Source organism: Cyanistes caeruleus, chromosome 1, assembly GCF_971803275.1.
Source record: "Cyanistes caeruleus chromosome 1, bCyaCae1.hap1.1, whole genome shotgun sequence".
Taxonomy (NCBI): Eukaryota; Metazoa; Chordata; class Aves; order Passeriformes; family Paridae; genus Cyanistes; species Cyanistes caeruleus.
In genome coordinates, this window is record NC_141701.1 from 113338816 (window position 1) to 113361735 (window position 22920).

At 34.7% G+C, this 22920-nt stretch overlaps 1 protein-coding gene across 1 annotated transcript in view; it reads left to right on the forward strand.

The window, feature by feature from the left end:
• NEK10 (NIMA related kinase 10) overlaps positions 1-22920 on the forward strand; it is a 68472-nt gene that overhangs the window by 12348 nt on the left and 33204 nt on the right. The window contains 3 exon segments of the mRNA XM_086852871.1: positions 6432-6507; positions 20965-21091; positions 21501-21571. Coding sequence (XP_086708997.1) covers positions 6432-6507; positions 20965-21091; positions 21501-21571 — 274 coding nt within the window.

A 22920-nucleotide genomic window follows, 5' to 3' on the forward strand; every position in this document is an offset into this window, starting at 1 on the left:
CTCTTTGCAGTAGGGAAGGTGAGAAATTGAGTGTGTGGTGCTTAGTTGCTGGCTGGGGTTAAACCATGATGAAGTTAGAACAAAATGTCAGATGAACGTGAAGCATATGCTAAAATGCTGAGAAATCTCTGAATTTAATTAATCCTGTCAGCTTTTATAAAAAGAGAAAGTCTGCTGTAAGATCTACTAAAAACTGTACTTCTGTATTTACAAGCTGCACACTCATCCTAAATAAAGAAAATTCAATTTTCTGGAGTCTTTGAAATCTGAAAACTGACCCAAACTTGCCTTGATCTAGCTAGAGTTCCAGTGGACTACCTGTGAAGCAGTGTTATGTGACTGTGCAAGTGGGATATGGCTGAAATTATTTTGTTTTATAACAGAATCTTATAATACTGCTCTATTTTCTTTTTCTCAATCAGTCCTTCTGGAAATAGTAACTCTTGTTAATCTCTCGCTATGAGAATCTGCAAGCTGACAGTATAACAAAGGCAGATCACTCTTCTCTAACTAATGCTCTTAAAAAATATTGTCTTTAGAAACCTGCCTTAGTTTCAGACTCTTATGTTGTATTTTGATTAAAAAAATACTAGCGATCAATACACTGAAGAAAGATCTTCTAGAGATTCAGACTTTAATTCTGCAACAGCTACACCAATGTGCTCTTCTAAGAAAATTCTCGGACTTACAGATAGGCATTTTGTACCATGTATATGAGAATGAGACCACTCACATTCCAAATCCCTTGAAGATCTTTTACACAGTTACAGCTTTTGTTGGTTGAAAGGGATAGAGTGGGAGACACTACCACCCTGCTGTCAGAGTGAAAAACAATAAACCTGCTAAAAAATTATGCTTGCTTATCCTGTATTAATGGAGAAGTGTTCTACAGGTGGCCCTTGTAGTACAGTTCCATAAGAACTTAGTAGGAAGGGACCTGTGGTGAAAAAAACCAAGAATTCATACAAAGAAATCTGCAGCTGGCCTGGCACAATGCAAGATTAAATTCGAGGGACCTCTTCTATGGATGGTCTCTAAATATCTTGTGTATAGGTCTTACTGAAAAAGAAATACCTGAGATAACACCTCATGGTCTGGTGAGACCTTAGCTGAAATACTGTGTCCAGCTCTTGGATCCTCAGCACAAGAAGGACATGGACCTGTTGGAGTCAGTCCAGAGGACGGTTGTGAAGAGGATTAGAGGAGTGAAGCACCTCTTCTGTGAGGAAAAGCTGAAAAAGTTGGGATTGTTCAACCTAGAGAAGAAAAAGCTCCAGGGAGACCTAAGACCATCTTTCTGTACATAAAGGGGAGAAGAGAGCTGGAGATGGACTTTTTACAAGAGCCTGTAGTGGCAGGACAAGGGGCTATGGCTTCAAACAGAGAGTAGGCTTAGATTAAATACAAGGAAGAAATTCTTCACGGGGGGAGTGGTGAGGCTCTGGATGGTGAGCTTGCCTAAAGAAGTTTTCAATGCCTCATTGCTAAAAGTATCCACAGTCAAGTTAGACAGGTCTCTGAGAAACCTGGTGTAGTGAAAGGTGTCCCTGCCCAAGGCAGGGAGTTTGGAAGTTGATAATCTTAATGTCCCTTCCAAACCATTTTACTATAATAGTATGAAGAATTTTTGAATATTTATAGTCACATTGTGTTTTCTTTTTCTTAAGTAATGAGTGTGGTTAGATACTTTATTTATTCAGATCTTTATTTTTTGTTTTGTTTTTTAAACTTATGCAAGACACAAATGGAACTTCTAAGCCCAGGAGGTGCTTCATTCTAATGTGAATATTGTATAACTTGTTTTGTATTTCCCAGGACATCTTTTACACATGTCAATTAAACTTAAATTATCCTAATCTGTTTCAGGCTCTTTAAAGCTGTGTGTTGTTGCAAATGTAAGCAGACATTTGCAATCTGATCCCAGCCAGGCTGTTTTTGACAGTAGAGAACTTTAAGTATGGCATGGTTTTGTAGCCTGTAGAACTGCCCACCCTACTAATTTTCTGTTTTATTTTTGACATAAATTCCATAGGAAGGGGTCCATAACTACCATCTCTTATGCTGGCACAGCATTTAATCATAACTAATTGAGCCACCAATGCTATGAATATATAAATATTAAATCATGCCAACCTGCAATTTTGTAAAACATCTCATTCTAAATTGATAGAAAAGTGTTCTTTTCTATCAAAACTGTACATCTCTACTCAGATTGAAAGTCTGATGTTTTGTTCAGACACACACAGAAAAAGCTGGAATTTTAGGTACAGCCTGGATGAAAGTTATTTTGTTATAAGGTTTTAGAGATTCATTGAACCAGTATTATCTGTGGCTTTCCTTTTAATCTGCCCAGCCTTTTTATATAAGACATTGAGAAGTTACAATTCTAAATTGAAATTGTGTATCTGCTTTTATTGCAGCTATATTTTACTGCAGCTGTATTTTGTTTCTAGCACAGTGTATTTCTGTCTAGAGCTCCATAGCTGCATCTGTTTGTAGGACAAAACAGAAGTCTCTGTAGATCATCACTTTTCTTCAGTGTCATTTAGTTGAAGCAAGGTTTAAACCTTGATGGTTGGAGGGCTGTGTACTTGGATACCTTTCAGAGCTGGTATCAAGGAGAATTGTGAAGAGTACCATACTCTCTTTTAGGAAGCATGTTCTGTTTAATACACATGATAAAATAGCAGCTAGAAGGATCTGTATGGGTCTGAACCTAGGATTTTATAGCAGCAGAATGCTAGTTTTGAGACAACACACCGGTTGAATAAACTTCTAATCATAGCAGGCAGCCATGGAGTGTCTGAAAGGTTAATTGAATGTGACTTGGAAAGTTGAAAATGTTTCTGGGTGCTGGAAGAAAGCTAGCTGTTAGTTTTGTAATTCAAAATATTTGTTTTTTGAGTGTGTTGTACAAAACACCTGTTGGTTCTGGATTTCATTCCATGCCCAGAAAAGCAGTGACCACGAGATAAAGCAGATAAAACCAGTGTCTGTTGAGTGTTAGTCACTGCTCAGATTCACTTGAATCAGTGCTATTTTTCTTAGCAGACTACATGGCTCATTTAACTAATATTCATAATCATAATTGCTACCCTTCACACTGAGGTTCAAGGAAGTCCTTGTAGTGCTTTATTTTTAAAGTTATTTTCATAATAGGCTGAGTGGAATCTTCTACTTTTTTATATTCACATTGTAAATCAAACATTCTGGAAATCATTGGTGGATCAATAGCATGATCACATCTCTCCACAAATCTCACTTCTAGATGTGGATCAGTGCTTAGGTTCTTAGAGCAGAAGTTACAAGCTTCACAAAACTAGTAGTAGATTGTTTGCAAAGCATTAATAAAAGAACACAGGAAGGAGAATGTTAGAATAGCTAATAGATTTATTTGGGAATGAGGTGAAGTTAATTTTGTTCACATTCTATTCATGAGGAAAAGTAGAACAAGTATGCAGAATTGTTGATTAAATTGCAAATTATCTTGATTTGAGCATATGTTTTTATATAAAAAATAAAATTAAAGTCCTAATTTTATACTCCAAATCACTGTAACTCAGTAAGTTGCTAACAAATCTGCTTGTTTACAATTGCAAACTTGCTGATAAGAGGCAAAGGGTTTTTCTTTCATTTTGAACTCTTCAGGATCGAAGAAGAAACCATTCAGTGGGTACACAGTGAAAATCTGATGTGAACAGGTCTGAAATTCATATATGGGGTGAGTTTGATAGTATTTTAATATTATTTTTTTGCTGTGCTTTTGGTCTTTGATTTTAGAAGAAATTAATAGCATTTTCTGATAGGGGTCAGATATAAATTAAGGCAACAAACTTGAAAATTTGAAGTCATTGTTAAGATGTATTTGGATAATTTTATTCTTGTTTATACTGCAAAAGTTAAATCTAGGTGAGAATTTTGGGAAATGAAGAAGCAAATGAAAATCCAGATTCTCTTAATGATGGTAAAAATTCTCTTAATAATGGTAAAAAACCTGGAATCTAAAATGCTTATTTGAAGAGACTGTTAAGATCTAGAAAGTTTCTGTAATTTGACTATCATGAAAGCTGCAGAGACCATTCAGTAGCAGGTTAAGATACTAGCCAAGTCAGCCTATTCCTATTTCTGTGGTTCTGCTTTTCCTTCATGCCCTCTTCCACAGATTGTTAATCTTCTTTGAAACCACCTTGCTTCATTATCACTTATTCTGCAACTCTAAACATAGTGTAAACAAAGTGAAGAAAATGAAGGAAGGTGATCAGAATCTAAAGGATTATGACTACATTATATTGTTTTAATTTTTCTTCCTGTTTGAGGATTGTCTTGTATGGTTGTTTGGCTGTTTGTTAACAAATTAAAAAAAAATTAATAAACTAATTAATAAGGGTCACCTTCCTATTTGGTCATATCTTCATTTAATGAAGATAAGAGACAGGCCTGTCACAGCTCTCAGAAATTATTTTGTTTGTTAGTTATTGTAACAATTTTTGGCATCACATACCAAATAATCATGGAGTATTAAGAGTTGTTAACCAATTTATTTTTGAAGACAGATGCTTAAATAAATTAAAAGAAGCAATGTCACTACTCTGATGCAGTTCAACAGCTGGCAGTTCTTTTTCATTTGAATCTCTATTATAGGCTTGAAAAAGCTAAGAAAAAAAGTTTATGTTTAATGTAAATCTGATTGTCTTGGGCTTTACAATCCTTATCTCTGGCAGCACCAATTGTAGGAGTATGTAAAAGCTTCTTGCTGGTGTCAGTGGAATTTAGCCAAATTTGGAAAAGTAATTGCCAGTGAAAGGGTTTTATCCCTCCATTTCTGAGACCTGAGCTTATACGGAAGAGAATATATTTATTCCATCTGCGTGTTTTTCCCCTTGCTTTCTTTTTTTTCTCCAGGTAATCATTCATGTTGTATTAACATAAACTACTATTTCCAGAACTGAGATGTTCAGCTCTCTTTTTTCCTTTACTAAGCCTTTCAAACAACAGAAACTGAATTTATTGATTGTTGTAATGTCTCAATACTCTTCCTTTCTCAAACATTATTTGAAGAATTCCAAAGGAAGGAAATTAGAATGATTCTCCCCAATTAATTCAGGAAAGTATCAACACTGCAAAAACCTCTGGTCCTTTGGGAATTAATATTTCTTGGACTGAACTGGCTGAGGTCTACCTTCAGGGAAAAGGGAGGCTTCTTGGTTATCCTGTTAATTTAGCATTCTTTCTACTTACATTTTCCAAGCACTGCAGAGCTAGTCCTTCTTTGGACATTTTGTTCAAAGAAAAATGATCTGTGACTTGAGTGTCTAGATTTGACTTTCTTATCAAAGGCCCTTTCTGAATTCAAGAACTGCTCCTTTTTAGACCCTGAAGGCTTGCACTGAGCAAGAGCCAACAGAAACTAATTTTTCTTACCTGTATTTCTTCTGATCTGCAGCTTCTTTTGATGAGTAGTAACCTTTTGAAATAAAATTTTTATGAACTGAGTCACAGTGAAAGCAATTGGAATAGGCATGCTGTGGGCTCTGTCCAAGTAGAACAAAAGTCTTAGAATATTTTAAACAATATTATTTACAACACAAATCATCTTCTTCTGAAGTAGTATTGCAATACAAAAATTATTAACAGGATTTATCAAGTACAGTAATGTTTTCTGCTCTTTGTGCTGGGACTTAATGAAGTGTGATGTATCTTAGCTGCATTGTTGTGTGGAGGCAGTAGTAGAGTATTGAATTGGAAAAAACAAACTTGAACTGTTTGCATGGAATTTTAATTAAAAATATAATCTCTAAAAACTGTGTGTGACGTTTTGTGAAAGACTACCTGATAATTGCACAAGGTACTTTTGTTAACATAATTACATGATCATCTTAATCTACAGCTTTTTTCACAAGGTAAGGCTAAGATTCACCATTATTTCTTAACAAATTCCATCTTTGAACATGAACTATCAAGTTATTAAACCCCTGCACCCCATGCTCCTTTGAAATGAGATTTCTTGGAAAGTCCACCCTTCCCAACTGTCATAATTTTAAGGAAAGAAAAACAATTACCATAAATTTAGATTAATAGAGATTAGTATGAGATCACTTCTTATTAGATACATAGCATTGTTGTACAGTTTGTTGAAATATATTAATGGAAGCCTGGAACTGGTCATTTAGTTTAGAAAAACCATTAGAAATGTGCTTATAGTATTTTTAAATCAGATAGACCTGATTCAAGTATAAGTTGCTAATGAATGTGAAGATAAAAATATAATATTGTCCTGTGAAATTCAAAAGATTAAAAAAAAAAAAATTCCAAAACTTCTTTCCACTCTCCTTCAGCTTTTCAGCTGTTGTTACTGAGCACTGATTGTCAAGCAGAGAAGCTGGCTATTGAGATGTGAATCCTTTTGTCTTTTTTTATTTTAATTATTGTAGCTGACTTTGGGCTTGCAAAGCAAAAGTAAGAGGACTGAAAACTTGCACCAGTAGTGGCAAGCATCCTAAACTCATGGTAAGTACTCCTGCACAGAACTTTTAGTCCAGTGACTTCCATCTTCATGGTTACTCTTGGAGCAGATAGGGAAGTTGCAATGAGTAAGAAACAAGGTGCAAGTGACAAGCTATCCTACAATAGCTGCTTGCCTGCCTGTTTTGATGTTGTCTGTTCTTAACACATGGTGGTTACCACGATTTAAGTTGGTGCAAAAATGAACTTACTGCAGTAGTGTAATAACTTATTCATCTACATGTAGAATATCCTTATAGATAAAGAAATGTGTTTTTAAATTATAAAATGGTGTATGTAAACAGTATGAATTACCACCACACCTGTGGTGGCCTTATAGCTGTGAGAATGCTTGGCCTGCAGACTGTGATAATTAATTGAAGGTTCCAAGCCATCAGGGGAGCTACAGGTTGCTCCTTTGAATTGAGAGTGAGTCGAGAACTCAGGCATTTGGCAGTTGAACATAATTAATTTTGCCAGTTTTAAAATTGTTGCTTGTGAATTCCTAGTGCCAGAATGATAATGACTGACACCTAATCCCTAGAAATCCCTAAATCCTAAAATGGCTTCTAGAGGGAAACCTTGTAATATGTTTAATATTTAAGTCACATACATTGGAAGACTAATGTTTATAGTTCTTAGTGAGCAAAGGTAAGGTGATTGCAAGACTGCTTTAGTTAGTTATCCAAATATTCCTGATACATAGCACAATCTCTGAGTGACATTGGATCTGAGAGTGATAGTCTGGGTATATAAAGTGTAGTAAGAATTTGGTGTAACTAGTTATGTGCCATCTTTTTCAGCTTCTCTGAAATAATCAATTTGGTTTGTTCACTTATAACTGGAAGGAGAAGTTGTTGATGAGATGTTATTCTGCTCTTTTAAACATCAGCTTAAAAACAGTGGTGTCAGAGGTGTCAAAATCATGCTGCTGTGGCTCTTAGGCTCACTGAATTCTAATTTTTCTTATCCCATCTACATTTATTTCTTCTTTTTCCTCTGTTAGAAGCCTGTTTTGCTTTCACTGATATCTTTTGGGTTTTTAATATTTTGTAGGAAATTTTTGTTTGAGAATAGTGTTCTGTAGATTTAAATACTACTTTAAATACAATTTTTGCTTATACTGTATTTATTATTATTCTCATACCCTGTCTTTGTACATGGAAGTTCATATCAGACCTAGAACTTTGGCAGGTCTTTTTCTACCTCTTTATCCAGTTATTTGGATGCAGGATTGAGGATAAAATGTCCCTTACAAGTTGCAGTTTCTCAAGTAAGTGGTCTTTTGGGACATTACTTGTCAGTTCTACTCCACAGGCAAAATCATGGAAGCAGTGATCCTTGTCTGTCTACAGTCAGAAAAGAGAACACAGATAAAGTACAGATGTCTTTGTGTTTAAAATATATGCTTGAGTAGTATTTAAAATGACAGGCTAAGATATTAGTCTTCCCAATGTCATAATAATTTAAGAATGCTAAAAATGCTTTGCAAACAGCAGCACTCACTGGAGGCCACCTTCAAGGTGCCTGGTTAGTACTGTGTGTGACAGTGGGCTTTTTGAAATGGAAGCCTATTCACAAGGAGCAGGGTGAACTGACAGAGTATCTTAGCACAAGTCTTGAAGGAGAAATCAGAGCCTATAGACTTAAGCAGTGCTTGGACTAGACTTTTTAGTTGGGATTTTTTGGTATGATTTAAGTAGATATTAAAGGCTATTAAGAAATCAAAAAATTAGTGCTGCCTACCTACTGATGCACGAAAAAACTCCCAAACCAAACCAAAAAGAGATGTGAGAGAGCATTTTCATCTTAGAAAGGCATAAATTGTTTTCTTCCGCGTTTTGAGATTTAATGGAATAGAGAATCCCATCATAATTCCTTGAGAACTTGACCGATCTTTAAAAGTTGTTGAGAAACTATGAGTAGATCCCTCAGTTGTCATTAAGAAGCAGGAAAGAAAGATCTACATTAGTTGATGAGCTAACTTGATCTTTCTGAAACAAAATTGTTTTCAAATGTTAGAAAAATGATGAACAGAATAATGTTATTTATTTAGCTTCTTGTGCTAATGCTGAGGAGTTTTCTTGCTGTGGTATTTTGAGGAAACTCCCATTTCAGTGGTAATTGGAGATACTATTTTACTTGTGTCCCTCATCTTCTCTGCTATGGAGGAGAAAATATTCCTTGATCTTCATTTCTGTTTATGGACTATACACTCTGTCTGTGTACTGTGTCATGTTAACTAGATTTCTTTTCTGGTACTGGTCACTGCTTCTGTTTATAACCATATCTTGTGAGAGCATTGCATAAATCAATATTCTGGTATGATTTCTCATGTAGAGCCCTGCAGTAGCTGCATTGCTTATTGTGGTGACATAATATTTTCACTTATTTAAAGCATTTTTGTGCTGGGAAATTTAAGATGAGGGAGTGTGTTGTATTTCCATATGCATTTCCATACATACTTAATTTTTTTCCCCCCTCTGGAAAAATGTTCCAGTGACCATTATACAATTGTTATCATAAGAGATAACTTAATACTAGACAGGGGAGAAAGGAAAAAAAATAAGTCTTGGAGCAAAAAGAAAGCTGGCCACTTTGTAAGTAGCATGGACTAGGCCATGTTATGTATTTTTCCTATCCTGAGTAGAGTTATATTCACAAAGGCTTGTAAGTAGCTTAAAGTCATAGCACAGGTTATTTTCCTATGAAAATGAGTCTGAAAACAGTTTTCTGTACTTTTGGATCACATGAGTGGTGATGATCCAGCAAGAGTTATTTTAATGCTAAGGGGTGGGGTGTAGCATATAATAATTTTATAGACTCCATGGTGACTTTCGACCACTATCTTGAGGAAAAAGCCCCAAACTATTCTACGACCACAATACATTATAAATCAACAATGTACTTCTTGGAAATATTCATTTCTGTAGAACTTACAGAAGTTGTGCCGCAGTTATTTTAATCCATAATAATTATTATGTTATTATCTCTCTGAAAGAGACAATAATGATAATGAATGAATACTTTTATTAGAATTAGATCAGGCATTTCATCAAACTAATTTATCATCTTGTAATGTCTTTTTGTCCAATGTTACTGGCATTTGTTTGATAGAATTCTTTCATTTTTATTTTAAGTAATGTTAAATGAGTTACATTTAGATAAACTATGTTCTTCTGAACTGCAGGACTTGGAATACTTCAGGTGGGTTTATTTCTGCCTTTCCCATTCTTTTCTATATTCTAGATGTTAGTTGCATTAGTATCTTGGCAAATCTTTACTATTTCTAAATCTTACTATTTCTTGTTCCGCTTTACTTTGCTGCTCGGTATATAGTGTACTGTTTGAATTTCTTGTGCCATTACGTGTCATCTTGCTGTCTTGGATGTTTCCTGTAGAGCCTGTTTGCTGTTTTACCATTTCTTTGACAGTCAGTTAAAGCTGTTTGCTCTTTTCATTTGGGTCTTGGGATTTAGTTCCTGGTGTGGCCCTTGTTTGGTTGCTTGCTTTTTCATAGAAGCAAGATTTCAAACCTCTGTCAAGGATTGTTCAAACTTAGTCTTTCGACTTAATTTGTTCTGTCTATTCCAACTGAAGGAGTTTGAATTTAAGTACCCCATGATTTCAGACAGATGATATATCTGCATTTGCTATCTATTCTGCTGAAGAAAGCTGTTTTCCTGGGCTACTGCCCAGTATCTCTCTTGGTTCTCCACAATTTAATCTACACAAGCAGGGGTAAATGATTTTATGACTAGAGAGATAGTACAGTGGTAGTAACTATGTGATCCCACTTGCAGACAAGTAGTTCTGTGTATTTTTATGCAGAGCAAGGTGCCAAGTTATTAAATTGGGAGATGAAGGACATGTAAATTTAATTTGTTGGTAGGTTTTGTTGATTATTATTTACAAATTAATATGTATGTTGATTATCTTTCTCCTTCCTATCTCAAGAAGAATTGACAAAAGCTTTGCTTATTCCTGAAAGGATTTTTAGAGAGAATTTGGAGAAGAAAACTCTGCAGTTAAATGTTTTTCTCATCACAGGATCATGTGACAGTTCCATTTAGTTGTCTTGTCCTGTTTTGCTTCTGGTCTATTTCTCAAGGGTGCCCTTTTGCTGTGGTTTGATAGTGAGCTGAACGAAATGAGGTGGTGTCTCAAATCTCTTCCTTCCTTCTCTTTAGTCTTTGTTCAGTTTCCCACGTAACTTTACTTTTTTAGCTGATATTTGTAAGTGAGCTAGGAAGCAATACATTTGAATAACAAATACGATATAATATGTATAGATTATTATGTTATGAGCCTGTGTGCTTATTTCATCTATTGACCTTCACAGTTTTTGGGGGCATCTGGATCAACAGACTTTATTTAGATTTGAGAATTTTAAATTCTATGCAAAAGAAAACAATGAAGTCACAACCTTATTCAGGTAAAATTTTCATCTCTCTGCTTTTTTTCTGGTTGTTTTTCTTTTTCCATTTAATCCATACTGTGATTGCCAGATGTGAATATGATTGCTAGACAGAAAAGTTGTTATTAGTTAATTATCTTGTATATTAGTTTCTAGCAAATCCAAATACTTACAAAGTCATCTAAATCATACCTTACTGTGAGACACAAGTTACTGTCAGAAAGAAGACTTTATGTGTCTGGTATTAATCTTGCTTATATGTAGCAATTTAAAAGCTGGGCATCTTATTCAAGTCAAGTATCTAGATGATTACTGAAACTAATGGAAAAAAATAGGCATTTCAATAATGAATTTCATCCCATCTACCTTAAGCAGTTATGTTTAGTTGATGAGATGAATCAACCACCTGATGTGTTTGTCTCTCTTCATTTGCTACAGAGGGATCTTAGCATAAATCTCTTAGAGGAGTTTAAAGTTAGGTGAAATTGACACCTTCTTTGAAATCAGTTGTAGAATAGGATTTGCTACTGCTTGTGCGGTCTTTTTGCAGATATTTACTTTTCCATGTCTCCCTCTAAAATGTAAATATTCATGCAATTTCTTGATAAGCTTGATTATTCAGCTTTTAGGCCTGATAAAGGCACTGAATGAAGTTCATTCCAAAAGGCATATATCTCAGTAAGCAAAATCCTTTACCATTTTTTAACTGTTCAGATTTCTGTTCCATAGATAAAAGGAAAAAAAAAAAAATTCTTGAGCTGTCTATGCAGTTACATCTTAAGGCACTTCCTTAAGTATTTTACAGGAAATTTGGATATTAATTCACTGAAAAACATCTCTAGTTGAAAGTAAACTTTTTTTAGAAGAATCTGACAGATGCATGTCAGGGGTACCTTTTTAGAATATGAGTGGTTCAGGTTTTCATGTGTATGGATAGCCCTTTGCCACAGTTTACAGATACAATTTGTCTACAGCACTTCTTTTAAAACTGACAGCTTGGCAATTTGCTAGATATTTTTGTATAAATGTATAACATCATATGTGTGGACTGTGCAGTGATGCTTGGTTTTGATAATATAAATAACAGTTCACATCAAAGGGAAGTTTTATCTTTTCTAAGTTTCAGAACGTGGTTTATACTTTTTCTAGTTTTAGACTTTGTTAGATGATGTTTATGAAGGAATAATAGATGTAAATTAGAACTTTAATGTGTTTTTCTGTTTTAAGCCTCTCAGAAGTTCTGTATGTAATACTGGAACACTAAACTACAAATGAATGGTACTTTAATTTTTTTTTATAACTAACTCAAAGGTACATATAATAATCTTGAAAATTCAGAAGCATAAAAAAGTTGAAACAGCTGTGCACATTTTAATTAGATAAGTGTATTTTTATTGCAGTGTGAAAGGTGATACTTTGTGACATTCTTTGGTAACAGTAAGAAAACTGAAGAAAGATTGTCATCATTACAAATGTCTTCCCCACCCTGCCCTCCTTCTGTATATATTTTGCATGATGTCATATTGTCTGAATACCCCTTTGGTCAGTTTGGATCACCTGTCCCATTCTGTCTCTTTCCAGCCTCCCATGCACTCCCAATTTCCTTGGCAGTTCAAAAAGCAGAAGAGGCTTTGGCTCTGTATAAGCCCTGCTCAGCAATAGCAAACACATCTCTATATTTATTTACCATGACTGTGCTCAGCACAAACCCAAAACAGCTCCATTCAAGCCACTGTGAAGAAAGTTAAATCAACATCTGCCAAAACCAGCACATTGTGTAACTTTTTAAAAAGTGTATAGAACTGCTTCAGCTGGAGGTAAATGCACATCAGAGCTCATGAAATTCTAGTATTTGTGGTCTACTTGTAGTAGATACTCAAATGTTGAGACCTGGGCCCTTGCATTATGTTAAGAGTTCTCCTAATTTTTATAGCCAATGTAACTCAGTAGTACTTTACCCTGTAAATGCTCCCTAACTACTTTGTTTCTGAAATGAAACATTCTGTCTGAAAAATTCTAGAGATCCAAAATGCATCTTTGAGCAGTAGTACTGTGTATATATGTATACACACACAGACACACACACATATATATATGTGTGTGTGTGTGTGAATGTACATACATACTGAGACACACAAGGACATACATACACACATATATGAAAAAAATCAGTGAGAATGTTCATAGTTGTAGAAAAATTACTTCAGTTTAGATTGTGTAAAACAGATTCATGTTTGGTGTTGTGGGTTTTTTTGTTTTATGTTTTTTTTTTGGTGGGGTTGATTTGTTTGTTTTGTCTTGGGTTTTTTTGTTTAGTTTGTTTTTCCACATTGCAAAATTAAGCATAGATCAGATTAGCAGCACTGTTTCTGGAATAACTGGATATTCAGGAAGTTGCCATCTTGATGTCTCCCATGCTTTTAACCTATGAAATTTTACATCATGAGAATTCTTTTTTAGTTCTACCTGCCTCTGATACTTAAACCAATGTGTCCTAGCAAGTACGCAATTGCCATAACTGGGAATTCTTAAAGGACGTCGTTTTCCATGTATTCAAGCATGGGGACATTTAGATATGGCTCTCCTTTGGGAAGCATAATCAGGGAACATCTGTGAAATATATCCTTCAATTTTAAAGATAGTTCTTAAGAAGATACTTGTGCAATGAGCTGCATTACTCTATGAAATTCAGAAAGGGCTGAGATTTAGCATTTGTTTTCTTTAGCACTAAAAGTTTAAATGTGTAAAGCAGTGAAAGTATAAAGATGCCACAAAAACCCGGTCTCTCTGCCAGAGATGTACACTCTTGAAGAAAAGGTACAGAGTTCAAAGATGAAAGAATGTGTAGTAATTGAATATAACTTGCTGGTCTTCTGTGTATGAAAACAAGTCCTGACAATAGTATTCTTCTGCTCTTTTCAGCAGCTTTTTATATAGGCTTTATGTCCAGAAAGAGGAACTGGTAATAGGTATGCTGAAGTTTATATGCATTTTCTTGTATAGTTATATTTTGATTGACCTATTTTTTCTTAGTAAAGGTAAAAGAGCGTTTCAGTTGAGCATTATGAGCTAAGGGTAAAACTGAAACTTGTGTTTCAGTGAAAGCCGATTTTATGTTTCTAAAGCCGACTTTTTGGCAGTTCTCTTTAGTATCTCTCTTCCATAGAAAAGGTCTCCCAAACTTCTGCCAGTACCAATTGTTTTTGAGGCTGTGATATAAACTTTGTCAATGAAATGATTCAGAAAATCCAGCAACAACCATCCATCCTAAACCAGCCACACTCCAGGGCAAACACAAGCATTTGTGTAAACATATAATGATCTAGATTAGAGATCTGAGCTGGCTTAAAAATATTTCAGGTCTTTAATGTATAAAGCAGCTGTAGAAGAACTTGTACTGGCGCAGGAGAGCAAACCCTGGTGGAAGAGAGTGACTGGGAACAGCAGAAACAAGATACCATCTTGGCTTTCCATATCTTTTGGATATAGAGCTTAAACAAGTTACCCCATGTGAGGCTGTTGTTTTCTTCACAGTTTCACATGTGCTCTACGTTTTGGTGGGGGGAAAAAACCAGTTACAAGTGCCTCTTTGCACTTAGGAATCGGGAAGAGGACCTTGCACTCTGCTTTTGCCTTGGGTATTTAATTTTTTAGGTATGAAGAAGGTATTTGTTTCTTTGTTTTTGTTTAACAAAGCAGTAGGAGTAAAGAATAAAAGAATAAACCTTTAAAAATGTCATTTGATTTATATTCATATGTAACAAGGGTGAATTAGAAGCGAGTTGGTTGCAGTTTTTCATGTGTTCTAGAACAATGTCTTATTACACTGCTAGAGACCATAAGTTATTTTTCAAAGTTAATATGTTTGGCATCGCTAAGCAATATTGTATAAAGTTGGCACACATAAAAGCTTGAAGGTTTGTAAATTCAAATAAGTACAAGTCTGTTGCTGAATGTTAACTGGATGTCCATATCTTTATTTTCAAAAGTGTAAAATAAAAAGCCAAAGAAAGTAAATTATGAAATTTCTCAACTATTTCAAACAGACACTGAATTGTGTTGAAAGGAAGCAGTAAGTTAGTGAGTTCTTACTGGGATCTTGTTTTTGCATATTTCTCAATTATTAGCATTTGAGATTGAGGCAGACTACACAATTCACAAATATTCGCAGGGAAAAGTGTCCTTCCACATCAAAGCAGGGTGGGTTCTTTTTGAAAATATTATTAAAAGCACAAAGCAGGCATTATGCAGTCTGCTGTATCCTACAGTTATTAGTCCGTCACTGACTTTCCATTGGTTTTGCCTCTCTGTAGATGAAAAGATATGAATATGGTAGAGCTTTCTGGGCAAAGGCAGGCAATGGTTGGACTAGGAAAATAAACTGTTGAGATGACACTGGTGAGAGAGCAATTATATACATGAAAGTGGCCTCTCTTAGCTGACTTCACCCATTTTAAAATTACATTCCCCACCTGGTGGCATAAGCATTTATCACACTGGAAAATTGCCATCTGAAGGCAGTAAACTTCTTCCCTACCCCTGTACATTTTAAAACTTGGTGGAACTGCTGAATAAGTGATGAATTTTTCCCTAAGTGTCAGTAGAAGTTTAGGATGTCTGAAAAATTGTCTTTTGTGAATAAGAAATTACTTGTATTTTTTTTCCCCCCAAAAAAATATTTAACATAATTTGTATGGAGAAAAATGGTAGCAAGTTAGATGACAACATAATAAATTTTTATAGACTTACTTGGCCATACTTTTTCCATTTCAAAATAGAAAATTGTGAAGGTAAAATTTTAACTAGTGATTGAAAATCCTGTTCCTGCTTCATCACTCAAGGGATAGACAGAATATCCCCAAAAGGCTTGTGTTGAATTCTTTATGTGGGTGAGAAATGCAAATAGCTTTCAGCAATATTCACAGGACCTCTTTATTTAAACTGCCAGTTTTGTGGCTCCTGTTTCTTCTTCCATTGGTTTTAGAGGTAATTATGAAGCTATGATAATGAATGTATATCTGTAGCTTGCAGCAAACTATCCAGAGAAAAAATGTGATATGCAGCAATTTCTTTGCTATTTTTTATTTTGGGATTATGCTGGTGCTTCTTTTATTCTTTTTATTTTTTTTTTCTCCCCTTGAATTCTTTCCCCCTCTTTCTGTGACTGAGAACTGATTGTAGAGTAAATGTAAGGTCTTTTCACAGTGGTCTCCAAACACAAATTATCCTGCAATAGTTTGGTAAAATGAAGATGTGTTTGGACACCAGTTCTAGGTCTCTACAAATACAAACATTTTCTCATTCTTTGCACTGAAATTTGTGGTCTTGGAACTTTTCTGAGAAAATAGACATTAATTGAAACAGAAGAGATTCTAACTTGATATATGTAGATTTTTTCCTTCATTGTAACAGTCAAATATAGAAGTGAGAGGTTGTCTAGTCTTTTATCTTTGAAGATTTTCAAGACACTACCGGATAAATCCCTGTTTATCTGGGCCATGGAACAGCAGTTTAATTTTTGTAATGAATTGTGACAGTCATAGGCACTAAGATTGTGAAAATCCCTTTCTCTGCTTTGTCTTGCTGAGTCCTGCCAGCAAGTAGTAAGGTTATCCGTTGCAAGGGAATGTTATTATATAGGTATTTTAACAAAGATATCAACTTACCCGAAGTTAAAAGAAGCTGCAGAGACTCTTATAGCATTTGGGACCAAAGTTTAAAGAAACCAAGCCATTGATCAATGTATGGCAAGCTTGTCTGTTATCTCTCCTACTGTCCTGTCTCCAATAGTGGAAAAAAAAAAATCACTAATCTTAGCTAAGGAAGAATGGGATAAGCATATAAGATACTTTGCTAGTTTTCAGCTATTTTCAGCGTGGATTGTTTCTTCAAATAGTTATGATTTCTAGGCATGAGTGTTTGTATAGCTAATACCTCCTGCTGGAATCTCCATCAAAGTTTAAGTAATTAACTGAAGTTATGTGAAAGACTAAAAACAATAACTGGCACTACTAAAATCCTCTGCACTGGCAGATGATTCTTTGTTTAGCCTTTCATTATAACCATCACCTTCTCTGGGAGTCAGTCTTGAAGAATCACTGCTATTTTCATGAATTCCTAACTGTCTAGTTGAAACTAAGTCTGATTTGAAACTACTGCTGCAGGATGCCATAAACCAGTGTGTTCTTACACCTGTTGGAAGCACCAGTGAACACTGCACCAAAATAAATCATGAGGGGCTTATTAAAGTTCTGTGCAGCTTGGGAAATCTCCACTGGTTGTGTCCCATGTAAAGTCAGCCTGAAAGTATTGATAACATTCTTTAGAAGCTTCAGAGGCTCTAGAAATTTATGCTGTTTTGAAAACATCGTTCCTTTATCTCCTCTTTTCCTCCCTCTCCAAATGTAGGACTTCTTTCTTAATTTTGGAACTTCTGTCCTCTCATAACTAACGTGGACATGAGCTAATCTAGTGAGGATAGTCATCTTTCATGTAGCACTGTGATATGTCTGCAAATGTAGCAGACTTAAGTACAGTCTGTTTAAATCTCTGATAAAAGTGTTTTTAGAAAGAAAAACAACAGTAAACTAACATCAGTAAGCAAAATTATAAGTGAAAGCTTGATTGCTGAACTATCTTGAAGGCCATGTAGAGGTGATTTTGTTATGTGTTTGATGTTTTACAAGTAGCATGGTACTGACAAGATTTGGTTATTACTGTTTTTTAAAAAAAATCTTAATTATAAATGTGAGGTAGTATGAGAAACCTCTTTTGTATTTAAAATACCTGCTTAATTTTATAAAAAGAAGTTCAGAAGGAAAAACATTTATTTGGATTAAACAATGGCTCATTTTGAGACCATGGGCATAGAAAATTCAGTTATTAAGAATAAAAGCAGAGCTAGTATGTTGAGCAAGAGTGACCTTTCTAAGAAACAATTATAAAATTGTCTGTTAAAAAATGATGAGAATTTGGATGGTTATTCTGTGGATATAATTCTATGTCTTTAACTGAAAATAATTTAGCCTTGCATTTGCTATGGACATTTGTTTATTGAAGGACTTTCTTACAGCTAACATAGTGATGCTGCAGTAACCTTTTTCAGCTTGAATAAGTAAGTTGGAAATCACCAGTGATTTGCAAACTTAGATGAAAACCAGAGTTATTATCTTGAATACATTAGCTGCAAGATTTAAATGCTGGCACTTGTAGTAGCTGTGGCTAATAGCATCAGTACTGCTGCTTAGTGGCAGTAAGCTCAGCCCTTGGAGCAATGGAAATTAAAATCTTTATAATCTCTTAGGGGCTCTCCCTTTTTGTATTCTGTTTTGAATGCATTTTATGATGTAGACATCTGTTTGCTAAAAATTTAATTAGTACTGCTGTCTGGTTTCAGCCAATTGAGTTATCTTAAGCTAAAAGTTAAAGGATGAGTACTGCCTTTACAAATTAAAAAAAAAAAAAATCATACTAATGCTGCAGCCTTAAATTCTCAGTGTTTGTGAGTGAGACTGGTTCCACATATTCTTTCTGGTCTTGACCAGACAGTGACAGTTTATACACAGTTGTCATCTGAATTAGGCAAACCATATGTACTCCCACCACCCTCCTGTGTGTGGGTGGCAGTGTACAGGAACAAGAACTGGGTACTTTCTCTGCTTGGCATCCCTCATCAGTGTGGATCCAAAACATACAACTTTACTGCAGAACTGTTTTGCTAGTCAACAACTACTGTACCCCACCCACATTTCTAACTAGCAGATGGTGAGGCAAGCCTGTAGAACATGGTGATGGATTTTACTATATCACTTGAAAAGTAAATAAATAATATTTAAAGATCTAGATTAAAAAACTAATTAGCCATAAAACCATAGCATCATATAAGTATGGGATTTTATAATCTCTGTAAAACTTTCATGGTCACATTTAATAAATATTACTTCAGTAAGTTAAAGTACTACTGAAGCATGAGACAGTGTTTTTTTAAGGTATTGGTCATCCTAACATTCTCAGTATCTGAGATTTCTGACTAAGACATTTGTTCTGGAAGAAAAAATCAAATACTATTCTGCTATAAGTCCGTTTGATTTAAAGTGGGATTTGATAAGCATTTAGAACAAGATATCTTTCAGCATGAATAAACAGAACAAATTACTTCATTAACTTTCAGCTGCTGTGCATTTGTGTGAAGCCATGCTAAAACTATAACCCTGTCAGCACTGTATTCTTTCTATGATTTCTAAATCATAGTATGATATTTCCAAGTTACCAGCTGGTGGGCTGCTGTTTGCTCTGGACATCAGGTAAGATTTTTCCCTGCTCTTCAGGAATCAAGATGCTGTATGCCAGGTCATGTTTGCCTCTGTTTCTCTCTCAATTGTATTCAGCTTATTCTTTCTTGGCTGCTACACAGCTTTTTGCATAGTTACATAGATTTGGCTTGAATAATCTCAGTTTGGTATTTTACTATAATTTAGTAATTTAAAAATAATAGCTTTTAACATGATCTCTCTGTGCATGAAAATTATCACTAGAAACAAACTACTAAAATTCAATTCAGTTTTTTTTTTTTTTTTTTTCTGATTAGGAGCATGCTTAGAACTTTACTAAGATAGGGGCTTTGCCTTATTGAGCTCACCATCTGTCTAAGTTGCAGTATTAATGTGTGCTCTAATGGACACTTTTAATACACAAAAAGGAAATTTCCACAAAGATATCTAATGAATTACTGTCAAAGTGTGATTACAGAAATGCTATTATGTCCTAACACAATATTCAATAACCACTCTGTAGTTATGTAACAGCAGCAGCAAGATTCAAAGAAAATTGCTTATTAGGTTTGACCCAAGAATCTGTATCTTGCTTGAACAATTTTATCAGAAGAGTATGACCTGTCAGTCTCTCTCACTTCCCTGAACCATGATCTCTCTTCTGACTTTCTATTCTGTTAAATTCACGTAATTTATCTTATCTTTTGTCTAGGAACCTCATCCCATATATTTTAAAAATCTGCATTTTGTACATAGCAGCAGGATATCTTCTAGCATCATTAATTGAATTTACACAGTACCTCTGAGCACCAACATAAGGCATTTTACCAAAGATAACAGTAATATAATGATGAAGAGATAGTGGTTCCAAATTCTAAACTTAAGGAAAAAGGTAATCAAGTTGGTTTTCAAGTTGATTTTACAGATGAAAGAAGTCATATATTTTTGTATATCTCTGAGTGAAAAAAAAAAACCCCAAACACATTCTGTGATGATACATTTACTTATTGCTAAGGCTTGAACTCCAACATCAGAATACACATACTAATGTAAAGTGTTATCGGAAATTGAATGAAGGAAATAAATTCTGTTTTGTACTGCGTCAAAACTGAAGTTACTGCCTTCTCTCATTTTCTTTAAATGTTTCTTTTACAATGTTTTTATATTGTCATTTGGCTGCCTGCTCAGTGTCCATGTTGCATTCTCACAAGGAATGCATTACAGTAGTTTTAAGAGGATGAAAATGCTACAATGAGTCAGGGTCGCTTACTTACATTAATAGCAAAACAATATCCATTATCATTCCAAATACAGGAGTTGTATTCAAATCTTTCTGATATCTGATTTATAAGATGAGGTGCCATACTTATCTGTTCTCTAGTCTGTTTTATTGAAATGCCATCATTGTAAACTAGTTCTAAATACTGTAGTTCATTTGTGTCCAGTAAGTCCAAAGACAATGTGAGTGGAAAGGACAAGTCAACAAATATAAACTCCTAGTATTGTGAAAGGAAGTGCAGAAGAAGTTGAAAATCTATTCATTGTACTTCCCCTTAAAGAATTTGGCTGGTAAATGACATATGCAACCTTCTGAATGTATCTGTGTGTGTAATGATGTTGCAGTGAGTAACTAAATATTGTGTTTGTTGTTTTGTATGGGTTTTTTTGTTCGTTTGTGGGTTTTTTTTGTTTGTGGGGATTTTTTTTTTTTAGGAAATAAGCTTATTTCTAGGTGAATTAATAAAAGACTTGTGGCTTGCATTGCTTTCTCCCTAGTCCTGAAGTTGTAAAGGGTGAGCTGTATGGAGAGACGGTTGATGTTTGGGCTGCAGACATCCTTTATCAGCTGGCCACTGTGGACCAACCATTTTACAGTACCAATATGCTCTCCTTGGCAACTAAGGTATTCATATTTGCCAAATCAGCCTCCCAGTTATTTCTGCATGTGTTCTCATGATCCAAGAGAATTTATATTTAAGTTTATTGACACATGAACTGCTCTCAGCTTGAATGTGTGTGGCTTGTGAACAAGCACAAGTGCTTATCATTGTGTGAATTACTGCCTAACTATTCAAATGGTAAAAGTTGCTTGTAAATGTTCAATATTGTAGCACTTGAATCTACTGTAAGTATGTACACTAATGTGGATACCTGACTAGAAGAGACAGTCTGCAGCTAATTTATTCAGCAAGTTAGAGCTGATGATGTAATGCTCATCAGATAGTTTCAAGGGACAATACTTATCATATTGGATCCTCAGATAAATACTGGAGTATTTTTCCTCAACAAACTTTTTTTTTCTTTTTTTTCAGATAGTAGGGGCTATGTATGAACCTGTGCCAGAAGGACTGTGCTCTGAAAAAGTGTCATTTACCATTAAGAGGTAATTACTCATTTTATTTAGACATCCTGCTGTAAAGATGTTTTTGTTTTGTATGCTTCCAGCAGAGATAATGTGCCAGTTTTCAGACTTTAGCAACTGCCAGAATTTGTTTCTGAATAGGAAATATCTTTGGATTTAAAGAAAAACAGGCCTATCTCCTTACATCAGTAATAACATATACAATATAGGTGCACACATGCAACTGGAAAACTCATACCAGTATAGCCAGGGCATTTATTTATCCACTATCAACCATATATTCAGTACTGAAATTTACATTTAACAATGTATGTGCTGTACTTAATTCCCTACACATCATTCTTTTTCCCCTTAAAATTCCACCATTTTGAATAGTTTTCAAATGCAGATTGTGGTCAAGGAAATAACCCTATTAAAATATGTTATTTGTAGATCACTGTATGATCATGTTCACAGTTTTTTTCTCTTTATTTGACTGATGGAAATATGTTTTGTGCTACCTTATAATTCTTTTAGCACAGTAGCAGAGGTAACAAAGTAATGGAGGAAAAGATGAGCCTGTACTTCCTACACTCACTCATCACAGATTTCTTAGCTATGTTTATATCATCCTGGAGATAATGTATCATGCAAGGCAAAGTGTAGAGTGAATTAGAGATTTAGTTGGCTCCCTTGATTTTTCCATTTTAGAAAAAAAAAAAACACTTTAGCACAAAAATGCTTATACTTTCTCATTCAGATATTCAATTTTGTCTCTAAAAAGAACATTACAAAAAAGGTTTGTGTAAGGTTATAAACTAAGTTTTTTCTAGTATGTTTTATTGGAGAGGAAGGTTTCTGTTCCTTAAAGACCTTGTGGATAAAGGACAACAATGGGGAGTACAGGAGCTAATAGAACTAACATTTATGTTTAATGTTAGTGTAAACATTTTTGTTTAATGTTATGTTTCAGAGGTTCTGAAATGAATTTTAATGAAAATATTAAAATCTTTACATTACGCAAAAAAATTTCTACATATTTTACTAACAGTGGGAAGCATGAAGTAGTTTATTTTGGTTATTGTTATTTTTTGGAGGTGTTGGTTTTAATATTATCTCTTACTATTGATTAAATCTTAAATAATATGTTATGACTAGGTCGCTGTACCTCTTCTGCAATTATTCCTCTCTAGTTACAGGAAAAGCCTTCCTTCTCTTGGCAGAAGTCTTCAACCTACGTTCTCTTGGGAGCCTTCATCCACTGCTCCTTTGATAGGGAGCTCTAGATGTTCCTTTTTCTTTGCATTGTTTTGGGAGTGTTGTCTCTGTGAAGATCGTGACACTCTCCTGTACATCCTCCTGACAGGATGCTCCTCTCCTTTACAGTGGTG